Source organism: Cryptomeria japonica, chromosome 7 (assembly GCF_030272615.1).
Source record: "Cryptomeria japonica chromosome 7, Sugi_1.0, whole genome shotgun sequence".
Taxonomy (NCBI): domain Eukaryota; kingdom Viridiplantae; phylum Streptophyta; class Pinopsida; order Cupressales; family Cupressaceae; genus Cryptomeria; species Cryptomeria japonica.
The window spans coordinates 392,780,170-392,801,244 of NC_081411.1; the positions used below are offsets into that span (position 1 = coordinate 392,780,170).

A 21,075-nucleotide genomic window follows, 5' to 3' on the forward strand; every position below is an offset into this window, starting at 1 on the left:
AACTAACACAAAAATAGTTGCATGATCTGATTTTATGAGACTGGAGGGATTTAGGTGTTGAGTTTCAGGTTGAGATGTCTTTCTGAGATTACATGAATCTCAGGATGAAACATAGAACTCACAGGGGTGGAAGATCACATAACAATGATTTGCAGAGGAAGGTTAGCAAGCTAGCCATTCCTTATTATGATGGGTCTTGAAAGACTACAGCTAGGAGTGGGTGCAGAAGATAAACACCTATTTTCAGCTTAAAACCAATCTAGACGACGAGGCTATTAAGTATGTAGCTATTCATTTGGATGAGAGTGCTCATGTGTGGTGGCATCACGGGATGGTCACACTGGGTGATGATTAGATTGATTCTCATGCAGAGTTCATTGAGAGACGTATTGATAGATTTGATAAAAGGGATCTTGAGCTTCATTTAAGGAGTTGCCACAACTTAAATAGTGGGGTTTAGTTGATACATATATTGCTTATTTCTGGAGGCTATCAGTTCTGGTCACTAACATCTCGGAGAGGAGATTGATTGATTGATGTGCCTTAACCCACCCACTCTACAAGAAGTCATAAATAAGGCTGGAGACATGGAATCCTCAATTGCAAAAAGTTAATTTCAGTTGAAGTGATTCTCATATAAGAAAGATAAAGATAAGAAGTCTTTTCAGAAGGACTGGCCCAAGAAGGACAAATTAGATGGTGGGGTTGTGATGAATTGTACAGAAAGAAACTATGTTTCAGCTGCAAGGAATCTTGGGAACTGGGTCACAGGTTTTTAGGGAAAGCTAAGGTGCATTATATTGAGGTAGTCTTTGACAGTGAGGAAACAAAGAAGGTAGAGAAAATTGAAGACAACAAGCATAGTGATTTTGGTGATGAGAAGTTGAGAGATGAGGAGCATTCCCATAAGGGAGTCAAAGTTGGAACTATTGCTACCGTATTTGGTACACCTATATTTAATTCTTTTAGAGTGTGTGGAATCTTATAGGGGTAGCATGTGATAGTCTTAGTAGATAGTAGGGCAACCCATAATTTCATAGACTTAGCATTGGTAGAAAAGAGGGGTATACAGATAGAGGATTTTGAAGGATTTAATGTTATGGTAGTAGATGGGTTTAACATGGATTGTGTCCAATGAGTCTCTCAACTAAACATTACAATAGGTAATTACACTGTAACTGATGATTTCTATATGGTCGACTTGTGGGTTTCCAATAGATCCATTCACTTGGAAAGTACTCCAAAAAATTATAGAATATGGAGTTGAAGTTTAGAGTGGATAGGAAGAAGTTTGTGTTGAGAGGTATAGATGATTTCTTTTGAGGCCCCTACAAATAGCATTGCTGATTATCATGTGGGCATTCAAACAGTATTGTAAAAGCACAGTTTGGTATTTAGTGAGATCCATTGAGAGAGACCTTCAAAAAGAGGGTTCGAGCATGTTATTGAGTTGGAAGAGGGCTCTAAGCCTATCATCGCCACTCCTTATAGGCACCCTAAGAAGTTTAAGGCGATAGAAAAAGCCATTAAAGAGTTATTGGATGTGGGCACATTAAACCTAGTCCGAGTTCCTTTGCTTTTTCAGTTGTCTTAGTGAAGGACGAGACCATGAGGTTGTGTATAGATTACCATGCCCTAAACAAAAAGACCATTTAAAATAGATACCCTATTCCTAGGATCGATGAATCATTGGATGAGTTCCACAGTGCATTGTATTTATCTAAGATTGATCTTCGATTGGGGTATCATCAGATTAGAGTAAGGGAGTAGGGCATTCATAAGATAGCCTTAAGGTGCCACTATGGGCACTATGAGTTTTTGGTCATGCCATATGGGTTGACCAATGCTCTCACTACTTTCTAGTCCATATGAACTATATTTTTAACAAACTGTTGCAAAAAATTTCTTTTGGTGTTCTTTTATGACATAGCAAAAATTTCTTCTGGTGTTCTTTGATGACATACTCATACATAGCAGGACTTGGGAGGAACACTTGAAACATCTTGATGAGGTTTTAGGCATCATGAAGGCATAATTTTTGTATGCTAAGGCTTTCAAGTGCAAATTTGGAATTATATAGTCTCTACTTGGGTCATGTGATCAGCGCTCAAGGTGTTAAGGTACATTAGGAAAAGATACATTCAATACTAGATTGGCCACCTCCAAGGACACTTAAAGAGGCGTGGGGTTTCTTCAGTTTATGCTATTATTACACAAGGTTTGTTAAGGGGTTTTCACTCTTATGTGCAACTCTAACAAATTTCACCAAGAAAGGGGCTTTTAGGTGGACGAATGAGGCTCAACAGGCATTTGATCGATTCAAAGAGGTGAGGAGCACTTTACCTATATTAGCTCTAGTAGATTTCAGTTAACCTTTTGTGTCAGAATGTGATGGTTTAGGTGAGGGGATTGGAGTAGTCTTAATGCAGAATAGGCATCCCATCGCCTATGAGAGCCAAAACTCATCATAATTAATCACTTAGCTCTAGTTTAGACTGTACTTGGTAGGTGGGAAATTTGTGGTCAGAACTGATCATAACGGGTTGAAATACTGTTTGAAACAAAAAGATTTCAATGAGAGGCAACAAATGTGGGTCAGCAAGGTACATGCATATGATTTCAACATAGAATATGTTAAGGGTAAAAATAATGCTGTTGCTGATGCTCTTTCAAGGAAGCCTACTTGTTGTTCTCTAGCAGAAATTTAAGTTGATTGGAAGGCTAACCTTTTAATCGAGTATTCAAAGAACACCTTGGCATATGAGATTATGGATGAAAAAATTTAGGATGATAGATACAATGTAGTAGATTATATTATTTAATACAAGGACATAATTTATTTGGTTCCTAAGTCAAAACATAAGGAGTAATTTTGATGGCCATCCATGATACACCTCTTGCAAGACATCCGAGGTATTTTAAGACATACATGTAGGTTAGAGAGAGATTCTCTTGGAAGGGTCTCAAGGATGATGTCTTGCAGCAAGTTTGTGATGTCTAACTTTCCAGTAGAACAAGTAGAGCACACTTTCCTAGTAGGGTTGATTTAGCCATTGCCCATTCCAAAGCAAAAATGGGAGAGTATCTATGGACTTCATCATCGGTTGACTAAAGGTGGAGGGCAAAGATTGCAGTTTGTGGTAGTGTATTAGTTGACCAACTTTGCACATTTCTTCACTATCTCATTGGAGTATAAGGCACCACAAGTTGCAGAGTTGCTTTTTAGGGAGGTTCTCAAACTCCATGGGTTGCCAAGAAATATAGTGAGTGACGAGGATAGCAAGTATCTTAGTGCTTTTCGGTAAAAGCTATCTAGGTTGGCAGGCATCGAGTTGACTCTTAGTACTGTTTACCACCCTTAGACTGATGGCTAGATAGAGATTGTGAATAAATAGGTTGAGAGATACTTGTATAACTATGTGGTGGGGCAATCAAAGGCTTGGGTTAGGTGGTTGCATTTGGGCAAGCATTGTTACAACACCACCTATCACATGTTGATGGGGATGACTTCCTTCAGAGCCTTATATGGATATGATGCTCCATCGTTTTTGGATCTAGTCTTTGGAGATAGCAAAGCTCCTAAGGCTAAGGACTGGATTCAGGAGAGGCAAGATATCCTTAAGACACTGAAGGATGATATTCAGAGTGCCTATGTAGATAGGCACAAAGTAGAGCGAAGCTTTGAGGTAGGACACTTGGTTTTATTGGGCCTACAACCCTATAGGTAGTTTTCCTTGAAGCAAAGTGGTGTTGAAAAATTAAAACCTCACTTCTATGGCCCCTAGAGGATTACTTGGAGAGTGGGGAAGTAGCATACGAGTCGGAGTTGCAAAAGAATAGTAGAATCCATAATGTATTTCATGTATCGTGTCTCAAAAAGGCACCAAGGCAACAAATTACATCCTCACTTGAGGTTCCACCTTTATATGAGGAGGACAAATTGGTTTGGTTCCTTTTGGAGGTAAGAGATAGGAGATTGCAGAGTAGAGTAATTAGGGATATCTTACCAAATGGAGAGACTTGCCCATGGAAGATGTCTCTTGGGAGGGTGAATAGATTCTTCAGAACCCTAATCTCCAATTTCTTGAGGGTAGGCAATTTTGGGAAGGACTGTAATGTTCCCTTTCGAGGAGTAGTTGAAGCGACTAATTAGCCTATTTAATTCCCTTAGGCTAAAGTCAGATAAAAGGGAATTATCTAATTTAATTATTTTATATTATCTGACAAAATATATTTAATGGGTAATATTATTTCATTAATTTAATAAGCTTTATAAAGTGACTTACGTGAAATATTAAAAGAGATTAATAAAGTCACTTTGTTTCTTGAGTTTAAATAAAATATTAAAAGAGCGGGAAATTGAAAATTTGTTCTAGAGGCTTCCAGAGGTTGTTAAAAAGGACATTTTGAGGCTCATTTTCACATGTTTGGATTACTTCTCGTAGTTGGATTTTGAGCTTCTTCAAGAGCCAAACCCAAGGATGCAAACGCTTGGGCAATCAGTTTTGGTGGTGAAGCTATCCACCCGAGCTGGTCATAGGTGAAATCACTTGGGTTTTGATGGTATGAAATTTGTGAAGTCTCTTGTTGAGACAAATTTCTGGAGCTTTGAAGAATATTTCAATAGTTTAAGATTGTGAGATTTGTTTGTGTTTTGGGCGCTTGTACATTACTTCTTTTGTTGGATGTGGGTCTCATTCTTAGCATAGGGTTCGAGTAATATTTTTTGAACCTTGAGTTATCACTGCTGAGTGTTTGTATGTCTTCACCTGAATGTGGAAAGTGATAGCCCAAGCATATATATTCAATGTGGATGTGAGCTATGTGAGTTCATGGCATAAGTTAGAGCTATTTCCTTTTGCACAGAAATAAATTTATATGGGGTCGAATGAAGCATATGGGGAAGCAAATTTTCCTTTGCTGGGCGTAACTATTGCCAAGGTATGACAGTTTGTTCTTTTGCTCACTGCTGAATGTGGAAGGGAAGATTGACAGGTCGTGGAGTTGATTTTGAGGACCATATCTTCTGTTACAAGTCGTGTCTCTCTCCCTTGTTGGATGTGGGAATATTCTCAAGGATCAAGAGCTGGTTAGAAGTTGTGGTTCTGCCTTAATATTCCTGCCTGGATGTGCCACAAATTCTGCTCCAGATTTCAAGCATAATCGTTTCTATAATTGCATGTAAATCAGAACATTTGCTGAAGTTTCCTGAGGATGTTGTAACTCCATAACGCCTTATACTGTAGCTTTTCATGCTCAGAAATTTAATCTTTGCAATAAGTTTTCAGTCATGTGATGCTTCAGATCTTGGCAATGAATGGATATTTTTCTTAGATCTGTAATTTGAAGCTTCATCTGTATCTCAGTTTCTCATTGATTATATTCAGTATTGGTGAATATATATATCAAATGTTTTTTTTCTGGTCTGTGCATTCATGAACTGTTAAAGAGAACATATTCATAAATTGAAAGTGGTCAAACAAACAAATACCTCATAAACCATTCGAAACCGATGTAATCTGGTTGGTAAATTGCTGAGGTTAAGAATAGTGAGAATTTTTGGGTGGAAAATCAGTGGGTTTTTTTACATATTGTGAAAAAAGACTTTGGAAGACATTGAAGTTCATGTGGAGAAAACAAGGATGAGAACTAACCGTTGCTTTGTGGCTCTAGTTGAACAAGATAGTTTTCAATATCATTGAAATTCCTCGATACCTGTCAGAGATACTCAGTTGAAGCCTAATGTTGTTGTATATCTTCATGATTGGTGACCATCTCATGCAGTAACCCCTTCTGGCATAGGCTCACTGATAACCACTGATTGTCAAATACCCACCTCTTAAAAAATGGCATAATGCTTGTTGGTCTGGAGCTGAATCCTTCTAAGAGTATACTTTTCTATCATCTGTCTGCAACTCTTCTTTTGGAAGAAAAATGTCAACTTTTTACATCAAAATCATCTCACTCTATCCATGTATATATTTATTGACCGATTGGCTGTGATCCTTTGTTGATATTATGAAGAAAAATGTCACCTCTGGCATCAAATTTTATATCTCTAGAGAAGATACCAGCTGAGGATCCAGAATAGATTGAATTTTCTCTTCATTATTTCTTTGTTCATGTTTTTTGGAAGGTTCTGCCATCATATGATTTATGTCATGTTTTGTGCTCCCATTGTCTTGAAGACACTGAAATTGAAGTTAATATCTGTAATCATCTCTGAAATTTGACTGCCTTGGAATGTTCTTTGTGTTAGGGCAATGCCTTTTATTTCCTCCTGTTTATGCAAGGTCTTGTTCGAGTGCAATATTGCAAAGTAATGATACCATATGTTTCTCTAGTTTTATTGTATTGTACTGATACATGTGGTGCACAAAGTCTTAAAATTTTTGAACACATTTTTTATTGCTACTTTAATATGGTTGGCTTAAAAAATGTGTGCTTTGCCAGTAATGGATTGTACTCTCAATATGCTGCGGAGGGGTACAGGTCAGCAAGTTTTCCGTGCACGATTTTCTGCAATAACTGAGAAAGACATAAGTAAAGCCATGAATAATCTTGTTGAACCAAACAAAAATGAAGCACTAGCTGTTGATGCACGTCAAGAGATTGATCTAAAGGTTGGAGTTGCATTTACACGGTTTCAGACACGTTATTTTCAAGGCAAATATGGAAACCTTGATTCCGGTGTTATTTCGTATGTTCTGTACTCTTGATTGAAACATTCCTCATTGTATGCTTTGCAACTACTAATGCTTGACATGGACAAGATTTCAATTTTTCTGCTGCACATCTTATTTATTGCAAAGTAGATAAAAAGTTTTACTATGATTGAATATTAGGAATGTATCATTTTGAATGTAATCAAATTAAGCTATAATCTACAGTGGTTTAACTCTTTAGAAAACGCTAACTACATAATTTCTGGCATTAATAGTCATAATTGCTATTCTGTTTGATTCACAATAAAGAAAGTGATTTTGTTGAAGATGAATATTGATTCTATCTGAGATTGATATCATCCTTCCTAGCCAGATGTTTAAAAGGACTCAGAGGTCTTAAAGCACGCTGACTGGATGCTCTATAAAACCTATTATCATTATATGACAATTTTTCAACTTTTGCTTATTAATTATTTTGTTAAGCATACACCACAAGTGTTGGTTATAATGCAATCGCAAAGTCTTATAACTAGTAGCAAGTATAAGCAAGGACAGACAAAAATATCCAAAAGAATAAAATAAACTAAAAAGACAATCATGGAAAGAAATCTTCCTCTGTTGCTTCTGGGAAACCCACAGCAACGAGAAATGCATTGATGTATCTACAAGAGAAGGCCCTCATTTGGTGTTACAATGTGCAAACAGCACACCATGGCTGGTCTAACCTATGTTGTGAGTGCCAAAAGTTATAGATAAAATTGGATTTGAAGTTCTTGTACCATTTTTATCCACCTCAGCAAATAGCTATTCATTTTAGTTATTTTTATGTTTCCTCCCCTTTTCTGTTCAAATTTGTCTCAATACATTATGCCTGATTATCTGATGAGAAATTGAATTGATCAACATCGAGTTTTTTTTCTTTTAACTTCTATATAGGACTTTACAAGGACTGTTTCAGGGAAAGGATCTGCTTTCCAGAACCTTGATCTTTGTTATTGTTTATGCACCTTAACTGCTGAATTCAACAAGATTGTTAAGTGATAGGCCACATATGTCCTCCCTGCTTAGGTAGTGTACTGATGGCAAGTTGTGAAGAATCATTAGGTGCTGGAGCAGAACAAAACCCTCTTTAAATCTGCTAAAAGATTTATTGGCTGTTGGACTGTAAGCGAGTCTCTTCATTTGTAGGCTGCTGAATAGGGTGGCTCATTTGAGGATAGTGGCAAATGAACTTTTTTTAGAAGTCATATCCCCAAGAAAATTCTCAAGGGTTGAAATGCTAGATGAAGTGGGCCATTCACAATAGACCTTGATTTGACCTGGAAATACATGTGCTCCTTGACCGTCAATGAAAAACCTTAATTATTTGATAGAGGTTTTCCAAACAAGGACTCAATCATCTTATCCTAAAGACAATGTTGGCAAAGAAGATCCAAAACTATTTGCATATGGTCAAGGTGGTGGTTCTAGTTCTTGCTACATACCAAGATGCCATCAAAATAGACATCAACAAACTGGCCAACATGGAGCATATAAACATCATTATGGTGCACAGGAATGCAGTAGGTGTTGTAGTGAGACCAACTACTCCTAGATCTGAGACTATCTTGGTGAAGAACTTGACACCTTGAAGCTGGTCCAGAAGATTGTCTATTGTGGGAAGTTTCATAGTGATATTAGTGTTACTGAGAATTGGATAATTCATGATTACTGTAAGTTACGTTATATACTTTAATACTTCTAGTGTGGGATATTCGCAAGGACAAGTGCTAGAATGAATCTTGCGCTCTCTGAGCAACTTCTTGACTTGACACTCTATCCAAGCACTCTTGATGGCTGAAGTGCAGTAAGGGGGTTGCTCAAGCAATCAAGAATTTGGCAGAAGCTCAAAGAATGCTGAACATGCTTTCAAGGAGGAAGTCCTTTGAGCTACTTAAAAACATTAGAATGCACATTAAGGAGAGATTTAGTTGCGCCAGATGGATACTTTTTAGCAGTTTCTCCATTAATTTCTTGAATGGTAGAAACTAGGGAGAATCAAGAATTTCTGCATATTGATCTAAGAGCAAAGGGCTAACTAATAATGTGAATCTATACACGTTAACATCCTTTTGTAGTCAATAATTCTTGTGGACATGTTCAAAGATAGATCTGTGGTGTTTGTGATAAGGTGCGCTCCAAGTATCAGACTGCAATAATTTAGTGGTTAGAATTTGTGAAATCCATCTTATCAAGTCCCATTCTGTTAAGTATTCTTGTGGTATGCTTTTGGGTTCTATGTACCATGTGCATGAAGCCTATACATGTTAGAGAGCCTACTTATATCAAGAGGTCCACTTGTAAGGTATATTTTGTTATTATATTGGAATTAGTTGCTTCATTGGGTTGACCTATTCTTATGTTATATGTGTGAAGGGTGTATACATAGATGCAATGCCTTCCACCACTTAATCCAATCTGTTCCCCTTGTACTTTATAAATTCAAGTTGTTTGTCCTCTATGATGTCTTTCAACATCTCTACATATCGGTGCTCTTTCCCTTAGCTTGCTTAAATATTCTGTTTGATAGGGGCTTGTTGTTTACTCTCCTATTTGATAGACTGAATACTTGAAATAATGAATAGAATTAATAATGCATACCAGATAAAGAACTAAAAGTATATCTTTATTCACACATGAAGTTATTATAGAAGTAGACCAAGGATGGTTAGCCAAGGATCATAGTCTATCTAACTAGATCATATTACTTCCCTTGATGATACAAAATCTATTTATAAAGGTTTCAACAGTTGCAAAGAGGAACACAAACGTCAACTCTCTCTCTCTCTCTCTCTCTCTCACACACACACACACACATAACTACCTGAAGCTGACAAACAATTAATATATAGTCAGATAAATCATATCATTAAAACATAATAATAGGCATTGTACACCAACACTTGTTGTATAATTTGAAAAGAGTGTAGTGACACTACAATCCATTGATTTCAATGAATCAATGACAAATGTGACCAAATAGTTATGATTCATGAACATAGATTTTCCTTTAGTATTTAACCATTTTAACTAGTATCAGGTGTGGATGCTTTATAGTGGGCAACCAGATGTTGTCAACTAGTTCCAGTGAAATAAGGGTTTGTCACCTTTGTTTCTCCAAGAAGTAGAGATGGAGGAGCATTTTATTTTCTAGTGTCTTTTATAGATCCATGAACCATCCTTTGTATAGATCCTTGGTATGGAGACCCTCTAGGTCCTTGCCTAGATTTATGAGTTCGGGTTTGAGGTGAGCCCAATGAGTTAGTAGCTCCAACTTGCAGATCCATTGAGAACTGCATCTAGACTCAGTTCCTTATGAGTACTGCATCCAGACTCAATTCCTTATAGACTTGCAGGTTTGTAGAGACTTGCAAGACTTGGCATTTCCACAAGGCCGGTGCCCCCACTTAAAAAACAAAACAAAATAAAGACTCCAATAATAAATGCACATCAAATGTAAACCTTAAAGCCTTCTAAATGCATTAAACCACATTTCATTTGCTCTTTTGACCATTTTCACTTGCCCATTTGCTTTCAAAACATTTCACTCTACTTGGATATCATTTTTATCTTCAAAGGAGTTGAACATTCTTGTGAAAGGAACTGATAGAGTTTGATTTATGATGGATTTCTGCCAAGGAGCTGATATAAGGCCTTGGATTTGAGCTACACAATTCCAATTTCTTATTGGATCTCAAAGTTGTGATACCCCAAATCCCTAATGACAAACTATACTTTAAATTCCAAGCATGTCATCATAAGGAGGATAGTTTACGGATTATGATTGGGTAGGGACAACGATAGGCCAAGTTATAAGTATATATAACTTGTGCTTTAGGCTATGCTATGCTACGGGGGTGTTCCCTAAGGTCTTTAAGACAAGACAATTAAAGTGGAATGAAAGATCAAGCTCAAAGTTGGAAAACCATAATTGGTGCATTACGAGCTCCAAAATATGTCATTGAGTTCATGTTACTGTAGGTTGCAACTAGATCATTAAGAACTCGAAATGAGTAGACAACAACTTTCTTTTAGATAGACACAAAGATGAAAGCAATACTACTCCCTAGCAAATGAATCCACTTAATTTCACATACACTTGTAAAAGAATAGATAGTATATTCATATTATCAACAAAAGGGTTTTGTGTTGGCGGCAATATTGTACATGAAAATAAAGCTAGTTAATTAAGTTGTAATTGTCCTGGTTAGTTGGCAACCGCGGGGTGGTAGTTGCGGTGCGACGGTTGGCGCTCGCACCCCCTCGGTATCTTTATATACTTCCGAATGTAACTTGTGACAGACAACAATTATGAATGGAATAACATCTCTTATATTGCATCTGATATCTATGGCATTATTATTCTGCATTACGTGTTTTATCTGTGTGCTTTAAGTTATTCACCCGAGAGGGCAAACATTTGGCACCGCTGCCTAGATGTACTCGGGAATGGAAGACGTGGATGGTGTACGGACACGATGGGCCTACCCATTGGTGAGATTAACCCAGAGGCCGATGACGCGCAAACGGAACAATCGTCGTGGGATGTAGAGCGTGATGGCAAGAGGCGAAGGGGAAACTGAACCCTGTAATAATCCCGACACAATGTTGAGATAAATTGTGGCCGAAAGGAAAAATAATAAAAGTTTTTTTTTTTTGTGTACATGGCGTGTGCTTGCTATGTACGGAAGTGATTTATGCCCAATATGTTAAATAAAGATAGAAATAAGAAAGCAGAAACGGACGAGTGGGAGGCCGCGCAGAGGGCCTTGATTCTGGAACAACAAGTAGAATGTAGACGGAGGCTGAGGCAACTTGCCGAAGGATGACCTGCCGAAGGGTGGCCCAAAGGGAACCAAGGAGGTGTCATGGAGTGTGTAGAAGCCGAGGAAAATTTCTACGCGTCGCCATAACACCGTAGGGTGAGAAGCCACGAAGAGTTTTTGGAGGAAACAAGGTTGCGGAGGAATCTAGTCAAAGAGACTCGGGATCAATTTAGAAACTTATCCCTTACGCCACAGAGTGAGGATCACCAGAGGGAGCCAGGAGTGGGTGTGGGTGAGAACAGAGGGGAGGACAACCGTACAGTTGCAGGTGCCACACACAACAGGCAAAGCACCATACCTCCAGTCACCCACGCAGGACACACCACTGGCGCCGAAGGGAGCGGCGCACAGACGCAGCCACAACCACCTCCAGGTAGATGACCCCCATCGATGGCGGGCAAACAGAAACTGCCTAAATTCAACGGAGATGGCAACGATGACCTTGTATGGCACTGCCGTACGTTTGAGACAATATGGTCAACCAACGGGGTAGTTGACAAAGCGGATTGGGTGGTGCAGTTCCCTGCCACCTTGAGAGGAGTAGCCATTGATTGGTACTCTGATGTGGATAAAGCAAAGGTGGGAACATGGGATGACCTACAGAAAGATTTCGAAAAGGAGTTTCGACTCCTTCGAGATGATAATGAGATCATGGCGGAGATATTAAGCACAAAATAGGGAAAGCATGAGACAGTGCGAACATACAGCCGACGGTTAAAAGAGTTACTGGGGAAGATGGAGAACCAGCCGGTTGACGGACTAAAGAAAAGATGGTTCGTGAAAGGGTTGTGGTCATCCCTGAGGAGAAAGATGAAAATTGTACCGCCCACCTCATACGATGACGCGTACAACCGCGCAATGGATTTGGAAAGTGAAGGCAAAACATCGCGGAAGAAAAAGGACAAGTCCTCTGGAGAAGAGGAGTCCTCGGGAGAAAGCAATAGTGATGAATCATCAAGTAAGAAGGTGCAAGCTCTTCAAAAGGATATGCACCGCATGTTGAAGGAATTTAAGAACATGAAAGGAAGCACAAGCAAAAACGAAGACGTGTGGTGCACTGATTGTAAGGAAGAAGGCCACACAAAAGGCACCTGCCTGAAGAAGGCTTTTTGTGAGATTTGCCAAGTGATGGGACACTCCATCAAGGAATGCCCATACAACATGAAAACCCGAAGTACGCAAATGAGCCAAGTGTTGTTCACTGAGCAAGCCACAACATCCGCACCAGCGGGTACGGCCCAGCAAACCAACACAACGACATCATCTGGAGGTTACTGGGACAACAGATGCGGCGGCGAAAGGAATAACAACAATAACAATAACGGAAACCGTATCCAGTATGATGCCAAGGGTCGGCCAATGATCCAATGTAGGGCCTGTAATCAATGGGGGCACTTCGCCCGTGATTGCACGAAGGAAGCCACCCCTCAGCACCTTTGCCGATGGTGTGGGCCAGGGGACCATGAGGATGCAAATTGCCCAAAGGCAGGGGTTAATCTCCTCAACATTGAGAAGGTTGAGAAGATGGGTGAGAAAGAAGTACTGGCGGTCACCTGCGCTCAGATGAAAAAGGCCACTTATCCCGACCCCCGTACGGAGAAGGAGAGATTACGAGAGGCAAAGGCCAATATTGAACGTGAGATGACGGCCGAACGATGGAACAACGAGGTGGGGAGTACATCATCCCGTACAGAAGCTGAAAATAACATCATTGGGCAAGTACTGCAGATGGAAGTACCTATAAGGGTAAAGGACCTTCTAGAAACAATGCCACAATTGAGAAAAGCCATTTTTAGTTCCATACAAACCACTGCGCAGGCACCTTTGCGTGCCACATGGGCGGAAGTTCCGGTCAGCCGCTCGGTTGACCCAATGTTGTTGGCCTTAAATAGTGCTTAGCATCCTGCTCTAGTAGAGATGGGAATTCTCGGGGCTATCCTCAAAGACACCATTGTGGATGGAGGTTCAGGGGTGAATGTACTGCCAGAGGATACGTGGAAGAAGCTAGGGAAGCCAACACTATGGCCACCCACGTTCAACTTGGTAGGTGTAGACCAACATGGCATCAAGCCACTCGGCACCCTGATGGCCTAGCCAGTCACCATCGGCACGCAACCCTTCATACTAGATTTTGTGGTAATCCCACTCAAGAAGAAGGGGTACGACGCCATCTTAGGCAGAGGGTGGCTGGTTACAGCAAAGGTGAACCACGATTGGAAAAAGAACACCCTTTCTATGGAGAAAGGGGGGCGGAAGTACACAATTGATCTGAGGACCCAAGTTGTCGGCGAGGAATTGGCATCATCTTCGGAATCGGAGGGTGAAGGAAAAGGCGACCTGAGGGACGAAGGATGGGGCTGCAGGGAGCCGAACGACGAAGGGATTCTCAAACTAGGAGAGTGCTCCGAGGATGAGACAGGGTCATTGAACGGGCTCTTCCACTGGCAGATGGAGGATTACGAAATGTTCCAGAGCTACAGGCTCGAAGTAGAGGAACCAGAGCAAGTAACAGAGGTGTACCTGCTAGAATACAAAGAATATTGGAAGAGAGATGCCCCAAACCTCGGTGACGTAGATAATCCCAAGATCATTTGTGTCGGCAACAATTGGAACCCTGTGTGGAAGGCCGCAACCTTCAAAATCTTTATTATTCTTCTTCTTCTTATGTACGGGAAGGAGACCATGGTCCTTGTAGAATTTGTGGTTCCAGGTCTTCGGATGGCCATTGAAAATAGACTTGCCACCAACGGGTCCAAATTGAAACCCTACCACAAGAAGCGCGCAGGGGACCCGAGAGGCCGGAAGGACACCTGAGAGTCTGGAGGGGAACCCGATAGGATGGAAGGGGACCTGAGAGGCGGAGTAGGCGACTCGAGAGGCACGGGAGCAAAGCGGGAGACTCTCGGGCGAGGCAAACCAAGAAAGGGCGATCCCAGAGGCATGAAACTTGAGCCGAATTTGGACTCTTAGAAAAAAAAACCATACGGTCATACGGGTCCGTACGACAGTTAACCGTACGATCGATTTAAAAAAAAAACACCGACGGTGGGACCACCGGCGGAACCACTGTGTGGTGGCAACACCGACGGTGGACCACCGTGCGGTGGATACACCGCCCACGCAAAGAATAAGACACACAACCTCTCTGTCGTTAGTGGTCCACTGTACGGTTGAACTGCGTTGAGCTTGCAGAAGGAGGATCGTACGGTGTGCACGGTTGACCATGTTGTCCGTATGGTAAGGAGTTTGTTGACCGCATGGGAAGGTGGTCGTACGATTGGAGGTGTCAGTGTTGTTGTTGACCGTACGGGGAGGTTGTATGGCCGGGGTGCCATCGGGGACATTACAGAGGAAAAGAAAAAAAAAAAAAACGACGATGACCAGATTGAAAAATCATTCGATGACATGTGGAGCCAGGACGCTGAAAAATTATTAGAGTGGAGAAGAAGGGTTTTGACATCTTAAAATATCACAGAAATGATGCGCTGCCCTTGAACCTCGCGGGGGGTGCTGCCCCTCAACCCCGCTGGGGCGTCGCCCCTCGACCCCGCTGGGATGCTCTTTGATGTTCTCAGCTGTCTCATCACAAATTTGCAGCTGTTCCGTTACCCGAGGAATGGAGGAGGTGTCAAGTTCTTTGCTCGCAGCAGAGTTTTCTCCCACTTCATTGAACAATTTTATGGTGCCTTCGTGTGATGGTTGTTCTTCAGTCTTTTCAGGCTCGCGGGTTTCCTCTGTCCTTTGCTCTCCTTTAACGGTAGAGTCATCCTTGGTAGTATTATGGAGCAACAATTCATGGCGTCTCTCTTGGGTGGGTTCATGTACTTCGATCCCCTGAGTGGATGGAATCTCTCCTTCCTTAATTCGATTATCTGGTTCGGCTGATTCAATGGCTCTTAGCTTGGCGTCGAGCATGTCATGTGCGGGAGGATCATCAACTCCAAATGCATCAATATCACTCTGGGAAGGCAGAGCAGGTATATAATCTAATTCTACTATATAATCTAATTCTACTATATAATCTAATTCTACTACATCATCGGATGAACTAGGGTCCTTTGACGATGAAGTGACCTCGGGTCTCTAATGGGAATCTTTTCCCTTCTTGTTCTTTTGGATGTCCGAGTTCCTCTACTGGCCTTAGCCTTCTTCTTCTTCTTAGGCTTTTCAATCTCTTCCTTAGGTTCACTGGAACTTCCCTCGTCTTCGGAGGACTGAGAATCAAGGTTACCCATTAAGTGGTAAGTGAATTGGACTCCTTCATGAATTAGTCGCTCAATCTGCCGGTGCAACCATTGGTCAGTATATCTTCCTGGGGCTGCCATGACTGCCTCAAACCTCAAAATCAGTGATCGGGTCTTACGACCAATCAACGCTTGGCAAAAGATGCCTTACTGCCTCAAATTCCTGGACTTGCAGACAATTCCCTGAATCTGTGAGCTAATCTTGGACCCGGCAGTATTCGAAGAGTCGCATTTGCTACACACTCAGCCTTGAATACTTGCGCCTTCGGACCTCATAGTCATTAGAGTAGTTTTTCCAATAATCTTCAACTGATTCCCTTGCTTTGTACCGCCTGCCATAGGCTCTCTTTGCCAGATTGTCGTGGTCAAAGGATTTCCTTGGAAAATGCTCTTGTAGGCCATAGGAGGCCAGCTCTGCAAAGGATTCCTCTGCCTGGGATGGGGTCTTTAGATGGACATCTTGGTTTCCTATAATCATGGGGAATGCAAATCTAGCCTGCCTCCTGTCCCCGAGTAAGTTGGCTGCCGGACGTGACTGCCTTGCGACTTCCATAAGAACTATCCTGTCGGTTGGGTACCGTGGAAGTTGGAGAGGGGCACCATCAAAGCCAACCATCTGGATGTAGGATAACCTTGGGAATTGGATGAACCAGGCCCCATAGCTCTGTACTAGAATAGTAGCTTGCTCTGAGAGCCTTATGTGTAATCCTCCCTGCATTAGCTTGACCAGGTGAATTGTGAAGGCGTCATTGACACGCTCATATTGACCAACGACATAGGTTGGGCTGTTCTTTTCTTTTTGAGCTATATCCTGATAGTGTAGTTGTGGGAAACAATCATATACTTTTACCTGATCAGGTCCATTCCCAATTTCACCTTTCATGATCAAACCTGGCAGCGGCTGGTTTTTGGCGAACATGTAGACCAAATAGGAGGTCATAGTGAAGTACTTCTTTGTCTCAAGTTTGATCAGCTGAGTATGGATGTTGTCGCTTATGATCTAGGCCCAATCAAACTTGGATTTCCTAGGGAAGACTTGCTCTGTGAAGTAAAATATCCATTCTTCAAAGTAGTTGGATTGGGGAAGTCTCATAATCTTGTTGAGCAATGTGACCATGTCCCCATGCTCATTGTGAAAGTCGCTTCTAGGGGTCTTCTTCCCAATCCTGATGCTTGGAGGTCTTCTCTGCTTGTACCACTCTTCATTCATTAGTGTTCTGCACCTGGTGGGATTCATATCATACACTCCCCGCGCTTCGTCTATAGTTGTTGCTATAGGGTTGTTTGGGAAGGGAATGTCAAATGCGTCGCCAATGGCCTCAGGAGTGAAGTTAGCGAGGACCATGTCCTCGAGGAGCACCAATCTAGAACCTGGCTCATAATGCGGGGCAGGCTCTACTACTAACTCATAGTTTTGCACTGTTGGGGGAAATCCTGCCGCTTGGGCGATGCCACTTTCCATCATTTGCCTAGGCCTGCTATAGGCGTTAGGGGAGAAGACTCGGTTCCTGAAATCTTGGATATCAATATGGCCCAGGTCAGTATCACCGACACTGTCCCAGATACTCTGAACTTTTGACTCCCTTAGTCCCCCTCTTTGATATTGATACTTCATCTTTTCGACTTTGCAAGGGATATTTGATTTGGATGCTCGCGATGTCTCGGCTGTAGCAAGCATCTTTGATGATTCTACCGCCGATTTAGGCATTTATCCTGCATAGTCGAATGCGGATTACGAGGAGATATAAAGGAAGTAAAGCGGGTTAGATAAAGAATATGCCAACATACAAGGATCAATTCAATAACCGAATTGAAAGAACAATATGATATCGTTAGCTAAAAGCTTGATTGATTTAAACATAAATACTTATGAAGCTTTTCGATTGCGGATTTATACTTAGGCACCTTAGGATCAATTTTCAAAATGGACAAAGCTTGAGAAATTTTCCTAAGTCTGAAAATGCATTTTCTAGCTGATTCTTAGGAGTAAATTCTGATTTCAATTGCTTTGCATGATGCCTTATAAACGGGAAAAAGATGCGATTTTCAAGACTTGATCATTTTAATCAATTTTGCACACATGTCTATCCAATTTTGCAAATATTTGAAACGATTTTATGAGAGGTGAAGCACACTTACCTGGCGAAAATGAATGGTGTGAATTCGCACAACTTGCAAATTTGAAAAGAGGAAATCTGGAATTTTTGAATTTTAACGGTTAACTTCCTATTCAAATTTTTAGCACTTGTGGTTTGAAAAGAACTTGCAATTTTACACTCAGACTTAGCAATTTGATTACCTTGGCGATTTTGGCGATTTATTTCAAATTATTTACCGCGCGATCTAGGGAGTCTTTGCGAACTCCATACACTCTTCACTTATCCTTCTAGGTCATAATTTTCTGGAGTTTTATGAAAAACGCGATCTTCTCCTACAATGTAAACTTCGGGTTTTCGAGTTGCCCTTTCGAACTTCATAAGAAATCGCGATTTTCGGCGATTGGGAGGGGTTTGCAAATTTCACCTTTTACGCACCTTACCCTAACTTCGGGTTCTTAAGGCAGTTTGTAAACTTTGGATTTTTGACGTTTATCCCTCATTATGCGAATTTCGGAGCCTTGGACGGTTTTGCGAGCTTCATTTTCACGCACGTCTCCACACTGAGCCCTCGGCAATTTGAAGAGGTTTTTAAACTTTTACCTTCCATGCACTGCACCCTTGCATGGTGAATTTCGGAGCTTTGGAAGGTTTGGCGAAGTGCGTCACTTTGACCCCTTTTGCCAATTTTCAAACTTTAGAAGAAATCGCGATTTTCCTCCAAGTCACGATTTTCGGCGGTTGGGCGTGGTTTGCCAAACTTCGGACCTTTGGTGGCTTTTGCCAACTTTACTCTTTTCGCTTTTTTACTAGAAAGTGCAAACTTTGGCACTTTTAGCCTTTTTGCCAACTTTGGACTTTTTAACATTTTCAGTTTGTCCAAATTTCAGCCTTTTGAGGCATTTTGCCAATTTTGGACCTTTTGGTCACTTTGAAAATTTCGGACCTTTTGACAACTTTGCCAATTTCGGACCTTTTTGTCACTTCGTCAATTTTTAAATTTTATTGCGTTTTCACTAAAACGTGCGAGTTTCGGCACTTGGGTGAGTTTTGTCAATTTTGGCACTTGGGGCACTTTAAGGCTTTCACCCCCCCCTTTTACCTTTCAGTTGGCGAAAATCGACATTCATACAAATCTTGCAAACCTTATAAAAACATCATGTAATCTCCCTCATATTCTTATGCGAAAATCGGCGTCTCTGGGTCCCCATGCGACTTTCAGACGCTTTATCCTTTACTGGACGGATTTCGCCAGCCTCTATCATCCCATGCCTATTTAAGGCGATTTTACAAGTTTAGATCATCTCTTGGAATTCGTGCCCAAGGGCTCAACTGACCTTATGGAATCACAGGCACCTCCGTTCAACATCATCTTACAAACTGATCGTGGGCTCGCTCGAAGGGAAGCGAGACACTCTACGCGGAACTCAATAGGGCGAAGACGGAAAGGCCCTCAAAAAGGAAAGGGGACCCTGTTGGCGACAGGGAGCGTGTGCAACACACAACAGACCTCCACTTGAAGAGAAATAAGTAAAATATTTAAAAAGGGCAAAGGTTATTATTTTATTGAATTTGAGTTGCCCTAATTTGTTGTTTCCCTAATTTCTCACTGAGATTCTATATATTGGGGGTTTGGCCTTCATTTGAGATATGCTGATTTGGTGTGTTATGATATTTCTCTTTGAGAAAACCCTGTGTGGTATTGGAGATTGGACTTGGTCCATCTTAGACTTTGTGAGGACGAAAATCCTTCAAGGAACATTTTCTACGTTGGTGAAAGATCTAATTTGGAGGATTTTTTGGGTGGTTTCATACATAAATCATAGTTGAGCTTATTTGTGGAGCTTCATTTTCAGTTTGACAGAGATTATTGCAAATTGGACTTGAGGTTGATTGAAGGGAGATTCTGAGGAATAAAGGTAAAAAGGACCAAATTTAGCTAAGTGAACAAAGTAATTAATGAACCTTATTAGCATTAATTAGATAATGTCCTAATTACTCCAACACAAACCACCAAAGAGCTAATATTTCTATGCATTTTATTTTGTAAACATTGGATTGTAGTATCAATAGTGGGTTTAATATTACTTATTGTTGATATAACCACCCCATTGAACAAGTTGTAACATTGTACTTGCTCACCACTTAATAAGTGGAGGTTTTGTAATCACTAACCACTAAATAAGTGGTAGAGCTTGTTTCATGTTTTGTATTGCAAATGCTCTCCACTAAATAAGTGGTAGAACTTGTCACCTAGTGCTTTACTTTCAGCTGCTGCAATTTAATTTAATTTGTAGAGCGTTTCATTGTATGCTCTTACCTTGTCCATCATGAGAAGTGGGTGATTAGAAAGTGAAAAAGATATTGCATTGTAATCTCACTTTATTACACATATTCATCATGCTAGTATAATTAATCACCCATGAATTTCTTTATAGGTACGTTGAGCCAAGCAAAACATTCTGGCCATGCTTAGACAAGTCACCAATTAGCAATTTGTAGTTTTGTAAATATGGGTGTTCATTAGTCATATTCAATTCACCCATGCCCATTTTGTCAATAGCCCATGGCCTTGCATCTAAATCTACATCGTTGAGGAATTCAATAGTTGCTAGGATTGATTTGGATGTTCATGCGTCTTTATTGCATTCATTTGATGGCTTTAATGGTGTAACAGTCTATGCAGGGGGTGTTGTGATGTTTGCACAAATCGCCTTATTGCAAATTGGGACCCCCACTTTTTCGCTTTCTAGTGCAATTGTCTTGGTTTAGTCGTCTAGGTTGGCAGTAATTTTGGTATCTTTAACCTCTTGCTTGTGAGAGGATGCAATGCCTTTGTCGTCAGGATGTGATCAAGTTGGGCAGTCTAGCAGCAGCTAGGTCCCCCTCTAGACTAGTTCGAAGTCTTCTTAGCTCTAAGTGCTCAAGTGATAGGTGAGAGTCAAGGCAGCCATTGGGTGATACTTTACAATGCAACCTCTAGGTCAAGATGAATGAAGGTGGCAAAATGTAGTGTTTGCCCTCCAAATCCACAATCGAGAGACGATGATCAATCAATTGAGATGAAGATCAATCAAGTCTAACCGATGATGAAAGGAAAGAAAACACCAAGTCAACCCTATGAACAAGTCACTCTACATTTGGTGAAATCAATAAGTGACGAGGTTGAAGTGAGTTATTCTTGACTCACCAAAATCCACAACCT

The 21,075-nt window shown here is 40.9% G+C and overlaps 1 protein-coding gene across 2 annotated transcripts in view; it reads left to right on the forward strand.

The window, feature by feature from the left end:
* LOC131041843 (DNA topoisomerase 3-beta) overlaps nucleotides 1–21,075 on the forward strand; it is a 231,907-nt gene that overhangs the window by 75,283 nt on the left and 135,549 nt on the right. For both annotated transcript variants that reach the window (XM_057975066.2, XM_059209151.1), the window contains one exon: nucleotides 6,454–6,700. In XM_057975066.2, the coding sequence (XP_057831049.2) occupies nucleotides 6,454–6,700 (247 nt within the window). The remainder of the gene's footprint in view (nucleotides 1–6,453; nucleotides 6,701–21,075) is intronic.